This window comes from Desmodus rotundus, chromosome 12 (assembly GCF_022682495.2).
Source record: "Desmodus rotundus isolate HL8 chromosome 12, HLdesRot8A.1, whole genome shotgun sequence".
Lineage (NCBI taxonomy): Eukaryota > Metazoa > Chordata > Mammalia > Chiroptera > Phyllostomidae > Desmodus > Desmodus rotundus.
In genome coordinates, this window is record NC_071398.1 from 92,877,481 (window position 1) to 92,894,973 (window position 17,493).

Below are 17,493 nucleotides of genomic sequence, written 5' to 3' on the forward strand. Positions count from 1 at the left end.
TAATTCATTTGTGAACTAAAATTTTAGTGAAATCTCATGAGACTTTTGCTCAAATGAAAAGAAAATCCAATCACAACTGAGGACAATCATTTATTCGAACCACTCCAGTCCACCAATATGACCAGTGTTCTTCCGCTGTCACATCAAGATAAAACTTCTGGTGAGAAGTAAAGAGAACACCAAAACCTTATCGTGGTATTATTCTCCGTTTTACCTGTGTTCCTCTTAAAACAGCATTCATGTACCTCCCCAGCCCCCAGACAGGCAGCCCCCAACACCAACACCAACACCAAAACCAAACAGTGTAAGATTCGAGAGGAATTACACATCGAATTGCTATATCAAATATTAATTAAGTAATACTTTAGTGGGGACGTCATCTACTGACAGACCTGTAGCATTTCACTTGGCCACCCAGAACTCAATCAAGACAAGGCGTACGGAGTTTTCACAGCAAAGAAATGTTAGTAAAAGACTGATGTACAAGTCAACACGCAAACTAGAAAACGGGGCTGCTGCTCAACTGCCTCGGCCCTGGGCCTACTCTCCTCCCCCTGGCAGGGCCGGCAGCGCTCCGTTCTGGAGCTCCAGGAGGGCTTCGGGGAGCCTCGTGCGAGGGAGTGCCTCCCTGAGAGCAGGCAGAGGAGCAGTACTACGGGGACCGAGGGCAGGCTCTCACGTCACAACTGCTTGTGTGCGTGGCCTACCCCTGTCACCTACTGGCTGGGTTACCCTGGGCAATTCACATACTCTTGCCTCAGTTCCCTCATCTATGAAATGGGGGCAACAACAGTACCTGGCTCATGTGACTACTGCACCATCGAATGAGGTGATATACGTGGTAAAACATGGACAACCTTGCCTAACACAGGTAACGGCTCAGTGGACTGCGGCCATCAGACCCACTGAGCCATGACCTGCACCACGACCCTACCAAAGCCACGCCAGCTACTACGGCAGGCGGTAAGGATACCTTATCCTGAGAAAATACAAGGAAAATTAGGGCAAGGGCAGCCAAAGTGGGGATTTCAGCCTTACGAGGACCTTGTGAGACAGCAGACAGGTCACTTGTGTGGTGGGAAAGGCCTAACACCTAGCTCCTTCACAGGTGACCTAGGAATGAAAACGTGGCTGCCATCTTACCCTCAGTAAGATTAAGCTATGACTTCGGAGCTGGTTTAGAGAAAGACTCTTCATGTCAGTTATTCTTAATAGATGAAATAAAGCTTATTCTAAAAATGATTTAGACTCCGCCATACTCAATGGGAGGCCATCAATACCTGGGAAACTTGGCATCTCTGAGGCAGACGTTTAAAACTGGAGATACTGGATAATGCCAATATTAGACACCACCTTGAAATTTAGTAAGATATGTACAAATAAACCTGCAAATAAACTGATCCTTAGGCTTCAAGCCTGGTGGGGGATAAAGACCAGATTTTCAATCTAATATTCCCACGACCCTATGAATCGCCACACGAGAGTGAGAATCCTTCTGGCATCATTCTCCTTAAGATTCCGACCGGTAATAATATAAAAAGCCTGTAAAAACTTCTGCAATCATGATGATATGTTAAATTACTTGGAAATCTGTACTCATGTAAATAATACTATTTTTATATATTCAATAGTAAGTTAAAGATTATTACACTGTAACAAGTAGTAAGTGTTCAGTCTTTTATTTTAGGGTCTGTGAAAGATAACCAAGTGATAAAGGAGTGAGTCTACTTACAGTGACATGACTCCACCCCGGACTTCCAAAAAAGCCGTTTAAAAATCAGCTCAGTTTCCAATTTTATCAGTGGGGTTAATAGTGATTAAGTTGTAATTCTATAGATAATTATAAGAAAGACTGAGGAACAAACTCGAAATTTTAATCTAAATAAAGATTCCCAAAATATTGGTGTAATTCTATAATCCTTTTTCTGAACTATAAAATATTTACAAGGCACATCTTTATAGCAAGTCAATTTAACCTCCCTTGTCTGTTTCTTCACTTGTAAAATATGAGTAACAATATCACTTACTTATAAAATTGTTATTACAAATGAATTTACATAAAGTACACAGCATCAGGCATGGAGTATTACATGCTAAATAAATATTAATTATTAAGATTTTTATTATCCTTCTGTTAAAATTTGCTTTAAAAATGATAAATTATTGAAATAGCAACAGTTGGAAACACCGCTGGCAAAGCTGTTGGAACTGCGGGATTCTGTCCATGACTGAAATGCAGGTCTGCACAGCCGCTGTACATTTTTTTTAAAAAGGGATGGGCTCTTAGAGAAAAACGAGGAACGTGGAGAAAACACTGATGCAACCCCATCCCCAGCCCTTTTCTGAAGTAAACTTCAGAAAATACATATACCATTGAAGAATGTTAGAGGAATTTTAAATACATAAAAAAGAATGAGGTAATGGAAACTGGGGATGTAATTTTGGCTGAAGAAAACCCTAGGCTAGCTGCCGTTTGGTCAGAGCTCACGCTCAGAACCAGGAGGAAATGCCTGCCCTGCCCCCATGCTATCTCAGAGCACGGCACGGAATCTGATGAGAAGAACGCGGCAAAGCAAGCCATGGCGTATAGCATCTACAAATCACAGCACGGGAAGCGGAGTAAAACTCTCTAAATACTAAAAGCCAATGACGTTTTTAAACCATGAGGTATTTTGAGATCAGTTCAGAGCCCTTTATACATTTAATCATGTACAATTTTCCCAAAGGGGAAGGAAAAAAATCTCAGTAGCCATACAGCCGCAGAAAGCTTTGGACTTTGTTGAAATTGTCTGAATAAAAATGTGAATAAAAAGCTAGCATTTTTGAAAATACTTGTGCATAGGTTAATAGAAGTTTCTAAAACTAATGAAAATGAAAGAGCCATATTTTACTGAGAGATCAAGATAGGTAAAAACTACTTGAAAATAAAAGGATCAGATAAAATCTGAAGCTCCCTGTGAGTTTAGGCATGCTTTAAACATTTCATTAGCTGTGATGACGAGGACACCACTAACAAGGCCTGGCAGTGACATGTACCTCCTCCATGACACAGGAGCTGGGAGAGTCGGTTCAGAGGCAGTAACGTCACCCTGAGCCTTGGCGCTAAAGGGCTGTAAGGCAGACCCAAAGTCCGTTTTGTTCCCTGCTGTGCGTCTGGAGCGAGCAGAGCACAGGGCTGAGCAAGCAATGGTTAGCCAGCCAGTGCACCGAAAGAGAACCGGAGGTGGGCAGGGCGCTGCTGTCTACACAAATGTACTGCATTTAAAACAAACAAAGTTACTGGACCAATGGGGAAAGCCAGAAAAGGATCACTTACTTAATTAACTCCCAACAAATTTTACTCAGTGCCTATTTTTGTTCGAGATGCTAAGGAGAAAGCCTGAACCAAGGCGAAGAAGGCCTGCTTACCGCTGAGGGGGAGGCAGGTCAATGCAAACTTCGTAATGGAGAGACAATGGTGCTTTTCAGAGAACAGGGGATGGAGAGGGCACTACAGTACAGAAGGCTTTGATAAGGGTGGCTTTCCTTGTCTCAGGAAAAAAAAAAAGGCCTATGATGAAAATCTGTCATATTACATAAAAAATGAAGAGTGTGTGGAAGAGGAGCTCTCCCCGCTGGAGCGCGAGCTGTGTACCGGGATATATCCGAACCAGGCATCCGTGCCCTCCGGGAGGGCGAGGGCGTACGAGAACTTCCCCGAGTCTACTCCATAGGAAGCAACATACAGAACTGCAACAACTGACTTCTCCCCAGAGTTTTAGAAACACAGCGTGGGGCAAAAGTAGCTGTGAGTACTCGACACAGAGTTTACTCGAGTATTATTGTTTATTAATCACTGTACCGTTTTCACACAGACAACTGTAAACCCACCTCTGTCCCACCCTGTGTGCTTTCTTTCCCAGAAAAATATAAGCTGGTTGAGCTACTGCATCTTCCAAAGTTATGTAAATAAAGTAGAGCCGAGGCTAGAAAATGCATATGAGAGAATATCATGTTTCATGCAACTAAATTATTTTTGCACAATGTTCTGCTTTTCTTTCTCTCCAGCAAAGCAGAGCGTTCCATGCCAAATTCTTCAATAAGCCCCTTAAGATTGTTTTCCAATGACAAGGACAAATGAGTCCTGTTAATGATTTTCAGATTTGAAGCAATAATTCTCATATAAAACAATTTTTTCCTTGAGATTTGCCAAACTACTCCTCTCCAGAAAAATTGTATCCTTATTCTAAGAATTTTTTTACTATATTGTCCAGGCTGATTTTTACCTCGAATGAGAACCAACAGAAGAGACAACTTTTCAAGGGATGATGAATTGAAAACTAAGAAAACATTTCTACTTCTCAGAATTTAATCCCCACTGCACCAGAGATAAATCTGGCAGTGTCAAAATAAAGAGTTTTGTTAGTGTACACAAACCTACACCTCCTTTTTTAAGCTTCACAAAGAATGGCTGGTTTTGATCATGATTTTCAGGGGCAAAAACACCATTACTTTGGATCACATTCTAATGTTCAGACACACACGATGAGCCTTTCCCTCTTCTCTGGGAACTACAGGTTCCTCTGGTTGACATATTCTTGCCAGAAAACCTTTGCAGACACAATGGATAAAGGGTAGCATTACGCAATTTCTGTAGGTTTGAAGAGGAAGAGTTAAATAGAAGCCGCCAATTGGCATAATGAGTATTATCTTTCAAATGTCTTCAGGGCAAGTTCTGTCCCATCAAATGTAAGCATCTTGTAAATGCTGACATTTTGGCAATCGGAGAAGGCTTAGTTTCTCACGAGCAGTAATGGATTCTAAAATCAAGACAAGTTAAATTAAAAAACCACAATCCGGACTCATTTTAAATTAGAACAAAATATGAGCAAAGTAAACATTAACAGGATATACGCATCAACTGTTGTTAAATCTTCACTCTTCAGAACACTTCAGTACTGAAGATCAGGAATAAAAACCCCAGCTGTCTATGATGTAAAATAAGTCCAGCAGTCGCAGCTGTGTTAAGTTGAACGTTCTCCACATCTTCCTACGCATTTATGTTTTGACAGTGGAATACATTCAATTTCATAAATGTATTATGCGCTATAAAATAGAACAAAACCGTCCACACATTACAAAGATGATTTTCATGCTGGAAAACAAGCTAAACTGAGTCACAATAATTTATGTGACAAAGGTTTCATTTTCCCTTCACAAGTCTACCAAATGTTTATGCCAAATGTTGGCCAATCCCATCACAGTCTCAGATGCTGCCCAAACTAGTGGAGGGATGAATAGTCACATGAAGAACCCCAATATATAAAATTATGTAGATATGAAGTGTGTGTTTTCTAATTCAAGTTCTTTGCCATTTTCCCCCTTTTGGTTTCTAATTCCTGGATAACCCTCAGAAACACGCGTCTCATTTCAACAGAGAATATGAGAAGGAGACGAGGTGGAGAAATCCAGCAAAGGCCCCCAGGTATCCAGTGTGGGGGAGCAGTGCAGACCAACAGCCCCCAGCCTGTCTGGCACCAGGGACCAGGTCACTCGCTCACCTCCTCCTGCTCGGCTCTGTTCCTACCAGGCCATGGACTGGTACTGGTCTGTGGCCTGGGGGTTGGGGGCCTGTGGTGTAGACAATGCTACACTAAGCTGGGAGGTAAGATGGGGATCAGGTTTCGAGGAACCGGAAAGATGACGAATTTACTTCTGGATGCACTGAATTAGAGTTCCCTATAGGCATCTCATGCCATCAGCCTCTGAGTGCCTAGGGTGTCACCAGGCCCCAGGAATTACAGACAGGGGGACAGACAGGTCTGGTCCAGATGTGGGAGTCACCGGGGGTATGCAGAGGAAGTGTGAAGGATACTACTCCAAATAAGCGTGAAGAACAGGAACAAATGTGGACTGAAACCTCTAGAAGAGCAGATTTAAGAGAAAGGCAACGAGGAACCAGTAAAACAAAAGCCTGAAGTATAGAAGGTAAACCAAGAGGGTGCTAGAGTGGAGAATTTCAAGAAGAAGAAATAACTAGCATCAACCTCAGAAATTTAAGATGAGGCTGAGAAATACTTATTAAACGCTTCACCTAGGAAGTCAGCAGTGACCTTGTTGGGAACATTTCTACAAGTGAACAGGGAGACACCAGCATGCTAGGCAAAATAAAACAGCAAGGGAAAGGAAAGGGAAGGACAGGGCACTTTCTACCGGCTCGGGTAGGAAATGGAATGAACTGAAAGAGAACCACACGGTGACAGTGAAGGAGAGGACTACACACATGACTGAAGGGAACTGAAGAGGAATCGAGTCGTCCGATGGGGACCAACCTGAAGGCACAGGGAAGACAATGATTTGTTTTCTCCAAACGAACTTCCTTCTGCACCTCATTATTTGCCTCCTTTGCTTTAACCACAGAAGTAATTACAGCGCTGGTTCCAGGGACCAGGGCTGGGAGAGCACAGGTACGTTCTTTGATGGAAAACCTTTCCAGGTTCCAACTCACTGCAACCATGCGGGTGGTTTCCTCCCCTTCTCTCTCTGTACAGACAGAGACAACCTCAAATCCGTACCCAAGTCTCCACTGTGGAAAAATATAAAATAAAGACCCCTGAACTGGACAGACATCACAGCACAAGGATTTATGTTATTTTGCCATTTCTCACTTTCAGTAGAAAAGAACCCCGATCTCCTTCTCTGAAAGATACAAATTATGGAATTTGACAAAAATATTTCAATGAGAAAAAACATAATCCTAAAATTAGCAAATTTTAGAATGAGAGCTTAGCACGTATTAATTGGAAAGATGCTAGATGAAGACTTCAGATCGAGGGTCTATCAGTAACTAGGTTTTAGGACTATGAGCCCCATCTTCCACCTCCCGAACCTTGGTTTTCTCAAATGTAAAATAAATGAATTAGAAAAGATCACTGTGGTCCCAACCAGGCTTAAAAAGAACCTGATTCTGGTGCTGTGTGTGCTATTTCTAGTTAAAGACAACAAGGCTCAAAGAAGACAATTCAGCCCTGGCTGGGGTGGCTCAGTGGGTTGAGCACTGGCCTGTGCACCAAGAGGTCACCAGTTTGATTCCCAGTCAGGGTGCAAGCCTGGGTTGTAGGCCAGTCCCCAGTTGGGAGCATGCGAGTGGCAACCAATTGATGTTTCTCTTGCACACTGATGTTTCTCTCCCTCTCTTCCTCCTTCCCTCCCTCCCTCCCCTGCTTTCTAAAATAAATAATAAAATCTTTGAAAAAAAAAGAGAGAGGGAGAAGAAGACAAGCCAATGACTTGAAGAGTTAGTAAGGTGGTGCCACCTGGGAATTGAGGGTTGCCGATTTTCAGTCTAACGTTCTTTATGCTATAGAACATTTGAAGATACTGATGGTACTTTTAAAATCCTCTATTCCCCCTATCCCCCAAATTCCATTTTCAAGAACTGGCACAGCCAAGGTTACGGTGGAAAGTGGACAAGTGCAGAATGTCTCTCCTAATACCCAGCTTGAGATTCTCTGGAGCGCTCAGGCTCACTAAGGCCCCAAGCTGTTTACCAAGGAAACAGGGCCTGTCCCACACGGTTCTAATTAATGAGCTCAACTCTGCTCTGACAAACTAAGGCTGATGCTCCATACCAGCTGAGGATGTCAAAGATGACACTGTGGCATAAGCCTGAAAAGTAACAGGCTTTTTCAATTACTTTAAAAAATAGCTATTGGAAAATCCAGTATGAGTAGTTATATAAAAGACAGAGTGGAGGTGGGAGGAAAAAAAGGATATTAGAAAGAAATAAATGCTTATCATTTGATTACTCTCTATATAGGATCAAATCAACTTAATTTATGCCAGATACCACACCATATAGAGTATTTTATGTACGTAAATTTGCACACATATTTTAAAAGGGGCAGTTTGAGCTTCTTTTCATTCAAATGCCTAACAAAGCATTATTCATATTTTGTTGAAAATAACCTTAGAGTTTTTTGCTTAAATACTTCTTGGAATTTATAAACACTAAAAAATACAGTAAAGAGATAAACATTTAGTCAAGCGTTATGATAAATAAACTACATATCTGTTTATCTTAGCATTAAGCTAAACTTCCACAGCTAAACAACTCACTTTGTCCAGAAAAACGGTAACACAAACATTCATTAGACTGCTTTTTCAAAAATATCTGCCAACTACATAAAATATAAACTGATGGTGTTAAAAAATTCCATAAATCTCTTGATCAATTCCTTTAGTTAATATCAAATATTTTTACAGCATTAAAGTTCACTGCAAACTACTGTTTTATTCTTTAAAGCATTATTAAAATAGCTAGAATGTATTGTTTTACCATATGGTCCATCTTTAAGAAAAAAAGGATAGTAAAAAAAAAAACCCCTTAAGGGCAAAGGCTAATTTAATTAAAAAAAATACATTCCAAGTAATAAGGTAATATATTTCCCTTAGTAAATTTTTCATCTTAATAACCTCAGTCATTTCTGTAAAGGTTACAAACACTTTCCAAATGTCTTGAATTTTATATAAATTACTGAGTAAGCGGAGCAACACCCGGGCACAAAGAACTCAGTGATGTTAACTCACCTAAGTAGGGGATGCAGGGCGTCATCTTTAAGCTACTTATGTAGTCTCTGAGTCTTTTGTAGTTATCCTCTTTACTCATGACGTACTCCAGCTTCTCAAAGGTAGTTTTGTCTTTTCGACTCAGTAACTAAAAAACAAACAGAAACGCCTAAAGTTATTTCCAAGTCCCATTTCAGTATAGCAAAGACTTGAAGTTGTGTTGTATTTACTGTAATTTGAATTTCGAAGTTATACCTTCTTTAATTATATTTGGTAATCATAAATTACAAAATCAGACATGTCTATTAAGATAATAAACCCAAATCTATTAACTATAAAACATAATCTCTTGTACGTACATGAAATCATTAAATAGATTGTAATACATTATTTCTCATCTTTACTATTTTAAGCGGTTAAGCAATTTCTGGTGACAAGTTTTCCTTGACAGATCGAACCACAGCCGCAGCATCTGCATGCTGGGGTTTACATCTCTGATTGTGACTTTTTCCCCTTGACCCCTTTGACCAGCGCTGCCTCACACACAGTTAAACAACCAACTGAAACTGTTTCAAGAGGCTTGAGGGTAGACTTGCTTTGAGCGCCCTCTGAAACACACGGTGGTAACCAAGGAGAGTGAGAGAAGAGCAAGGTCAGGCACCCAGGTAACATTAGAAGATTCAGAAAATGTTTTCAAGTATTCCAAAGACTCTGGAAAAAAAAATACTTTTTCTTTAAACATATGAAGCTGCTATTTCATCATGATGTAATAATATTTCACTTTATTTATAACATGCAGTATTAGTGTCCTTTTATAGCGTGCAAAACACTTCCACCAATAAAATTCTCATCTACTTCTCTAATGAGATTAACAGAAAAGTCCGCATGTTGATTCAGAGATGAGCAGACTGAGATTCAAGGGTGAACACTGCATTAGCAAGGAGCAGAACATACTAACGCTCTCAGTCACCCACTCATGGAGACGCAGGTCCCGGCTTTCAGGGCTTAAGCTGGTGCTGGAGACAGAGAGAATCCTGAGACCTCGTGGACCCTTCTTTCTAGCACTGCAAGTACAGAGTGGAACTGACGCAGGAATCTATTTTTCTCCAGGCTCCAAGGTGCAGATTATCTCCAGATAATCTCTACCAGAAACGTGTCTGCCGAGTATCCCTTCATCTTTAAAACACAAGATTTCAAAGAGCCCTTTGCTTCAAGGTTCTGTAGACATTCCATGATCTCAGACAGTGGTCTCCCAGGCTCTTCCCTGGCCCCACTTCAGCACACTTGATTACCTGAGCATTCTCATGTAATCAATGAGCATTTTCAGGATCAGGAGCAGATCTCTGCTCCCTGCAGTCTAACCATCCCTTTCTCTCCCACCCAGCGCAGCATTTGGGTGCCTATACGGTGGTGTCATGCCGCAGGGCCAACAGTAACCTAAGTCAATCATTCGAAAACTTCGGTGCAGCATCAGGAGAAGCAAGTTACTTGGAACTCAACTGCTCTCCCCACGTCTGCAACACAAATCTGTGCTGAAGAATGACGGGGTCTAAGTATGTAGAAAAATAACGTGTTTTGCAATTTTCATCATCAATCAGTAACCAAAGCGATTCAGTGTGGTGTGGGGGTAGCAGGGACTTGTTTCCAGAAGACTATTTAGAGGAAGGAGACGGATAGAAGAATCAGGTAGATGTTAAACAGGAATTTCCTAGTGATGGCTCAGAAACACTCATCCACAGCCCGAGTGCCACAGCCATTACTAAGAGGTCTTGATTTCCTTTTACTTCCTTTCAAACGTTTTTCTGATGTTCCCAGTGTGATCCCTACAATGTCACTTCACTATAGTCCTCCTTCCAAAAAGGGGGGAAAGGAAACAAAGTTTGTTGCAAGACTCAAACTCTGCACGTTTGAGGCGCCACGCTGGCTAAGAGCATGACAACTGGGGGCAAAGCTCTTCACAGTCTTGCTGGTGTGTGAAGGAGGGAGCTTCCCACGCTCCTGTCCTGACCAGACAGACCGTTCTGCCACTTGAACCAAACAGTCTGCTGTGGGGAAAAAGATGGGTGACTCCCTGCTCCTGTCGATCACAGTAAGGAACACAGGCTCCCAGATCACCCCCTATCACCTTGACTGGTGTCCCCACACAGTATGGATAAATAAATGCGTGCACTTGCAGCAATGAATTAGATTTACCTTGGACCTCGGATGCTGACTAATCATAATCCTCTGTTTATGTCACTCATTTATCCTTGGTCCCTGATGTGACTCTGGTTAAACTGATGTATTTTTTAAATTTTATAACAGACACACATGCACCTACCTTCCTAAGCACTGCATACCAGTAACACATATCTACACTCCTTCCATATCCAACTCCTTAATTATCTTCAAGAGGTAACCAGTAGCCACGATCCTGAATTTTGTGTTTATCATTCTCTTAAATGTTATCAGATCTTTGACTAAAGAATACCATACTGCTGATAGTCTTTGGCAGTTGCTTTATTCACTTGACATTTTTAAAAATTGTTGTTCTATTACAGTTGTCCCAATTTTCCCCCATCGCTCTCCCCTGCCCCAACCCTCTCCCTAGTGGATTGAGGGCTGGCCTACAATCCGCAAGGTCACCGGTTGATTCCCAGACAGGGTACACGCCTGGGTTGCAGGCCAGGTCCCAGGCTGGGGGGGTGCGAAAGGCAACCGAGTCATGTATCTCTTGATGTTTCTCTCCCTCTCTTCCTCCCTCCCTTCCCCTCTCGGAAAAAGTAAATAAATAAAATCTTTAAAAACAACCTCCAGCAACTGCCCCGCCATCACTCTCACCCAATGCCTGTGCTTCTTACGTCTGAAGAAACGAGGCACCAAGAGAACCACAATCCCACCACCAAACCCTCCACCGTAGCTGCGCCGGGAACTAAAAGCCTCCCTTCTCTCCTGTCCAAGTGGACTGACTGCTCCTGCTCTGCTAGACTCCTGGGTCTCGTTCCCTCTTGCCTAACTGAGGGTGTCCCAGGAATAACCCCTCGTTCTCCTACCATGCACCCCCCGCCTCGTGAGATCACTGCCACCAGCACACAAACACACCGTCATGGAGAGCATCTCCGAAACAAAACAAAATTCCACAAACCTTTGGACTCACATTCCCCTCCAGCTACTGCCAGATTTCTCTGCTACACACCTCCTCCCAGCCCTTCAGAGCAAACTCCTCAGATACATTATTTATATTGGCTGCCCCATTTTTCTCCACCATTCCCTCAGATCGAATCAGTCCTTCACCCCACCACTGTACTGAAACCGGCCCTCTTCCATCGCCAGATCCAGTGGTCAGCCCACAGTTCTCACTGTATTCAATGTATTAGCAGCATTTGACACAGGCTACTTATCACTCTTTCTTGAAATGGTTTCTTTACCTGACTGTGGAGACCTTCCCCTAACCATGATATTTCCTGTGGTGATTCCCCATTTTTCCAAAATTTAAATCTTGGATGGTTCCAGGGCTTCTCATCTATGCTCATGCCTTAGGTGATCCTAAACCCATGGTTTAAATACTGTCTTTATGCTGACGATCACAGAAATGTATCTACAGCTCCACCTGCTCTCTTAAATGTGCCCACCTAGCTCTGACCTTACAGTCTCACATAGATATCATCAGTCACTCCCAACCCGGTATGTATGAAATGGAACCCGCTCCCGCTCCGCCCGAGCCCGCTCTACACCTCCACGGTAAACAGCGGCTCCGGTACCTGGCCCGATGCCACCTCTTGGCACTTGTCCACCACTCCCCAGCTCACGCACCGTCAGCGTCACCAGGGCCTCTGTACTGGCTGCCACCACTGCCCGGAAGCCCCTCTCCCAGACATCCACACGAAAGGTTCTCTGAATCCCTCCAGGTCCCAGCTGTCACTTTAAATTAGAGACTCTCTTGCAACATATTACGTGAAATGCTTTTCTGCTTTCCTTTTTATTCCATTTACTTTGCTTTATTTTTCTGCAGAGCATTCATCACTGTTTATGTTACATCACTTATTTATTTATGGTTTATCTTCTCCCAGCAGAATGTCAGCAGCTAAGAAGGGGCTGTGTCTACAACCCACTGTTGTATGCCAAGCAGTTACACAGTGCCTGGCACCATACAGAATATTTTAAAATTTAATACAAACACCGAACACTTTATTTAGACCAATAATGGAGCTGCTACTAAATTAGAAAGAAATCTTTTCCATGCAAATACATGAGAAAGACAATACCAATATCTTCAAGGAAAATAAAAATTAACTTGAGGGAAATGTATCTCATTTCTAAACCACAAAAGAAATCAGAGTATAATTCTTTTCCCTGAAACTTCAAAGATGGAATTCATAACTATGTATTTATAATCATTTCCATTCCGCCATGAAATTCAAATTAAGAAAAGAGAATAAGCCATCGTTATTAAAAATACATTTTAAAGTAGGAGAACCCTTCACCCAGGTTGTCTCTAAAATACAAACAAAATGTAAAGAGGCCTGGAGTTCTTCCATACTAATATTCTTCCAGTACAGAAATCTACCCTGGTTTTCGCGAGAGACAGCTGTCTCTGCAGACACTGTGAAAAGTGAAAGCAACATTAGGCTAATTAAGAGTAGTTATATTTTAGTAATTAAAAAAAGAAACTTTTTACACTTAGTCATGTCTTTGTCACAGCATCCGAAGAATACACTAATCCTCTGTACAAAATACAATAAACAAAATCTGTCCTCTTCAAGAACAGTGTTAAATATGAACAGATTTAATTAAAGGTAAAATTTTACTTACATAAACCTAAACAAAAATACCTAGAGAGCCAGTACCACGCACTCAAAGGTGAAAAGTCTGCGGTAGTCCAGACTCACACCCTGTCCTTGCCAGGGCAGCAGAACCGAGTGTGACCAACGCGGCATCAGCATGCGGAGCAACACTGCGTGACACCACGCTAACACTCGGCTTTCCTGTTATTCCTACGGAAAAAACCCAAAGCTCACTGGCTGAAAAGTAATGGAACCCTAAGTCAGTATACTTTTTGAAACTTAAAAATTTGGATTTTCCGCAAACTTTCCGAGAGCGCATCTTTACATGATTGAATGAGATTTCTGTATTTACACTTTGCGTCAGTAACCACGAAGGGCTGTACTGTCTTAAGACGCTTAGAGAGGGTCGGCAAAGAGACTTCCCAGAGAGCAGAAACCCAGCACCAGGCTGCAATTTACCCCAAAATTACCTGACGAGGCTCATGAAGCACTGAAGGAGAGAGAAAAACGTAGGTTTCAAAGAACAGAGTACAAAGTAATTTAAAAATCCTCATCTATCATAATGATAGTAACCGTGGTTACCAAGGACTGCAAAGAAACTCCTGCATCTTACTTCCGACAGGAACGCTACCCATCCACTCACTCAAGAAGCATTACTCACCGCCCAGGTTTTCGTCAACCTAAAAATCGGGGCGCTCTGTAAGCCTGACACCACCGCCATCAGCGCGTGGAGGTTATTCAGCTCGTACAGTTTCTGAGGATTTAAGAGAGAGGGAAGAGATGCAAAGTGAGTGGCATGAACACACAGCAACGTGGGATGAACGACAAGGAAAAGCCAGGCGGCCGGCTGCCGTGTCCAGAGCTTACCACCCTCACTGCTGAGGGTTGTCTTCAGAGCACCCGCTGTTTCCCGTCAGGTCGCTTTGGCCCTCAACAGAAACCCCACATTCTAACCTGGTACTGGCCAATCTACCTCCAGCTGGGTCATATATTAAGAAAACCAACCTTACGGCTCATATCAAGTTTACCACGTATGGTCACGCATGCCGGAGTCCAGCAAGCAGTCTTCTCCCTTGAACCAGAATATTACTAAGCCTATGTCTACGATCCTAGTGTCAAGAAAAGGGTCTGTGCCCAGGATCCCGATCTGGTTTCCTACTCAACACCCCCTCTATTCCAGGCCTAGGGTTCAAACCTACTTTCCCCACTCCTCCTCAACTTCCTGCTCCCTCTGGCCCGAGCCCCCAGCTTCTGTGTTCCTCATTCTGCTCTGACATTCACCTGCTTCCCAGTACCAGACCTTGCTTTTGATAGTGTCCTTGCAGAAAACTTGTACCTAACAATAGGTTCCGTCAGTTTGCCAAGATATCTACTTGACATTTATCGCTCATTTTCTAGACTTCTTCATACTATGACATATTTACAGCCCAATGGCCCTATCTAAAAATAAGTCATTTAAATCTGGCCTCACCACTCTCAAGAGCTAAGAGCCTGTTCTGAACATTCAAACTAAGGAAAGGGAAGGGGTTCTGTTTTTCTGGAAAACTCAGACTAGCACACCATCTTAACTCAGGTCTTAAAGTACTCCCGTAAAGTTTCAAGAAATATGAACTCAAGTAAAAAAGAAAACGAAAAGGAAAATGAAAAAACACAGAGAAATAGGAATTCACAAATGGAGAACAACATCAGGTATGGCCCTCAAATAAATGAATATTAAATAGGAAGGCACTATCCAGAATGCAACGTAAAAGCCAAAGAGTTTTAAAAAATGTAAAACAAGAGATATGAAAGGTATGACAAAAGGGCCATTACTTATCTAATTTGAGTTAGGAGATAGTAAAAAAATCATGGGGTAGAAACAATAGTTGAGATGGCAGGTTATTTTCCCAAATTACTGAAAGACACTAATTCCTACGGCCAGGAACTCAAGGAATCCCAACCCCCACAAACCCATGTAAGTCTGAAATAGCATTTTCTTTTATCTTGTCTGGATGCTTCTAGACAAAATAAAATAGAGAGAGCTTTAAGAAAGAAGGATTTTTAAGAATGCTGCCAGAATGATTATTCATAGAAATTATGAACTGAAATCCATAATTCATACATATTATATATTAAATTTACTCCAGAGAGATTAAATACTGAAGTATAAAATCAAAGCTATAAAACTTTTAAAGGCTAATTAAGAAAACATTTTTGACATTCTCAGAGATTAGGGTAGGCTTTCTTAAATAAGATATCCTTAAATAAGACAATAAAAATTAAAGATGAGTAAGTTTTATTACTAAGCTAAGAACATCTACATCAAAAGACAAAAGGAAAAGAGTAAAGACAGGACAAGCTATAAACAGGCAGATGTATGCCAAGTGTGTAACGCAGAACTAGAAATTACACACACACACCAACTCCTATAAAAATTGAGAGAAGACCAACGTTGTAACAGAAAATTACTCAAAGATCTTGAATAGACATTTCGGGAAAGAAAACCTAAACAGACAAAATAGAAAAAAATGTTCATTCTCATCATATTCAATGAAAGTTATGGGTCTAACTGTCACTCTTGGAAGGTAACTTGTCTTCTCTGTATTTCTAGGGCTCTACCTTCACATGACTACCAAGAGACCCACACAAGAATGCTTTATAGCAGTAGTGTTTGTAACAGCAAAAATCCGCAAAGTATCCAAGCAAGCTAGAATATACTCAACAGTCTGTGGTATAGGAAAACAACAGAACACAACAGATAGACGCCCCAAACCATTCAGTAACACTGCTGAGTGTAAACAAACAAACAAACAAACAAACCCAAGTTATGAAAGTATAAAAGTATTATGGAACAATTCGATGTAAGGAAAATTAAAAACCATACACAGCAATGTGTTATTCAGGGACACACGCATACATAGTACAACTATAAAAAACCAACAAAATTTAGGTTAGGTCAGGGGACTGCATGCGAAAAAGCATATGGGAATTCAGAGGCAGAAGTGGGTACAAGGTTAACTACACTTAAGTGTATTTTATAAATACTCTATTGTGTCTACTGATAACTAGTTTTAGGCTATAGTACCCAGTTATTAAGTCAAACAGTAACCTAGGTGTCGCTGTGAAAATATTTGGTAAATGTGGTTAGCATCTACACTCAGTCCATTTTAACTAAAATATTATACTCTTATCATCAGGTAGGGTGCATCTCATCAGTTAAACTACCTTAGGAGTAAAACTGAGGTTTCCTACAGAAGAACTCCTGCCTCAGGTTCAAGGCTAGCCTCCCACCCTACAGGTAACGGACTTGCCACCCCCCCTCCCCAGGAGCCAATTCTTTAAGTCAATTTATACATTGTATATTTATATATATTTTTTTGTTTCCAGAGAACCTAACAACCTCTGAAAGAAGAGAGAGACCTGCCAGCTTTATAACAAGCTGAATATAGAAAGCATAGAGGCAAAATAGAAAATTTAAGAAACAGTGGTAAGACAAAAAAAGTTATGAATTTAGGGCCTGGGATAAAAGCAAGCACTGACAAACATAACTCAGAGTTTTAAGAGTCTGAACTGGAATTAAATGATTATTTGATGAGAAGGATAATAGCAGGTTTGATGGGCAAAATTTGGTGGTTTTGAGTGGAATATACAAGTACATAAAAAACTAACAAAAATAACAGAAAACAATAATGCAAAATCATCATCTATGGTGAAAAGTCATGAACTTCTATTAGCTAAAAGTCAGTATTTATCTAACTTACCACAAAGAATGCTTTTAAAATTTTGACACTTCTGTGAAATATCAAAGTTTAGAAGGCTAGTTCTGCCACCTAGTGCCACAGCGTCTCAGACACAACTGTTCCATGTGCTCAAGGAAAACAAGCAAGAGGTGTAACTTACATTAACTGCAATTTCATACTAATTACAATGCTCACAGCTGGTAAAGTATTATCCTCATTTTACACCATCTTCTTTCATTCACAGGGCAGCTAAGTTATATACTTATTACAAGAATAATAAAGGATGTGGCTACAAATACACACCACTTCTTAGTGAACTTAACATAAAATTGGAGTTGTTACAAGTTTTAGTAAAGTCTTGGTACCCTGTCTCGGAATGTTCTGTTCCATCCTCCTCCCTAAATTCTGCCTGTCCTTGAAACCCATGCTCCATTTCCCTTGCTGATTTATTACCTACCCCCCAC

General features: G+C 41.3%; 1 protein-coding gene across 2 annotated transcripts in view; it reads right to left on the minus strand.

Annotated features, from left to right (window-relative positions):
* RALGPS2 (Ral GEF with PH domain and SH3 binding motif 2) overlaps window positions 1–17,493 on the minus strand; it is a 117,086-nt gene that overhangs the window by 53,222 nt on the left and 46,371 nt on the right. For both annotated transcript variants that reach the window (XM_053916061.2, XM_053916060.2), the window contains exons 7-8: window positions 13,972–14,064; window positions 8,569–8,695 (exon numbers count right to left, since the gene is read on the minus strand). In XM_053916061.2, coding sequence (XP_053772036.1) covers window positions 8,569–8,695; window positions 13,972–14,064 — 220 coding nt within the window. The remainder of the gene's footprint in view (window positions 1–8,568; window positions 8,696–13,971; window positions 14,065–17,493) is intronic.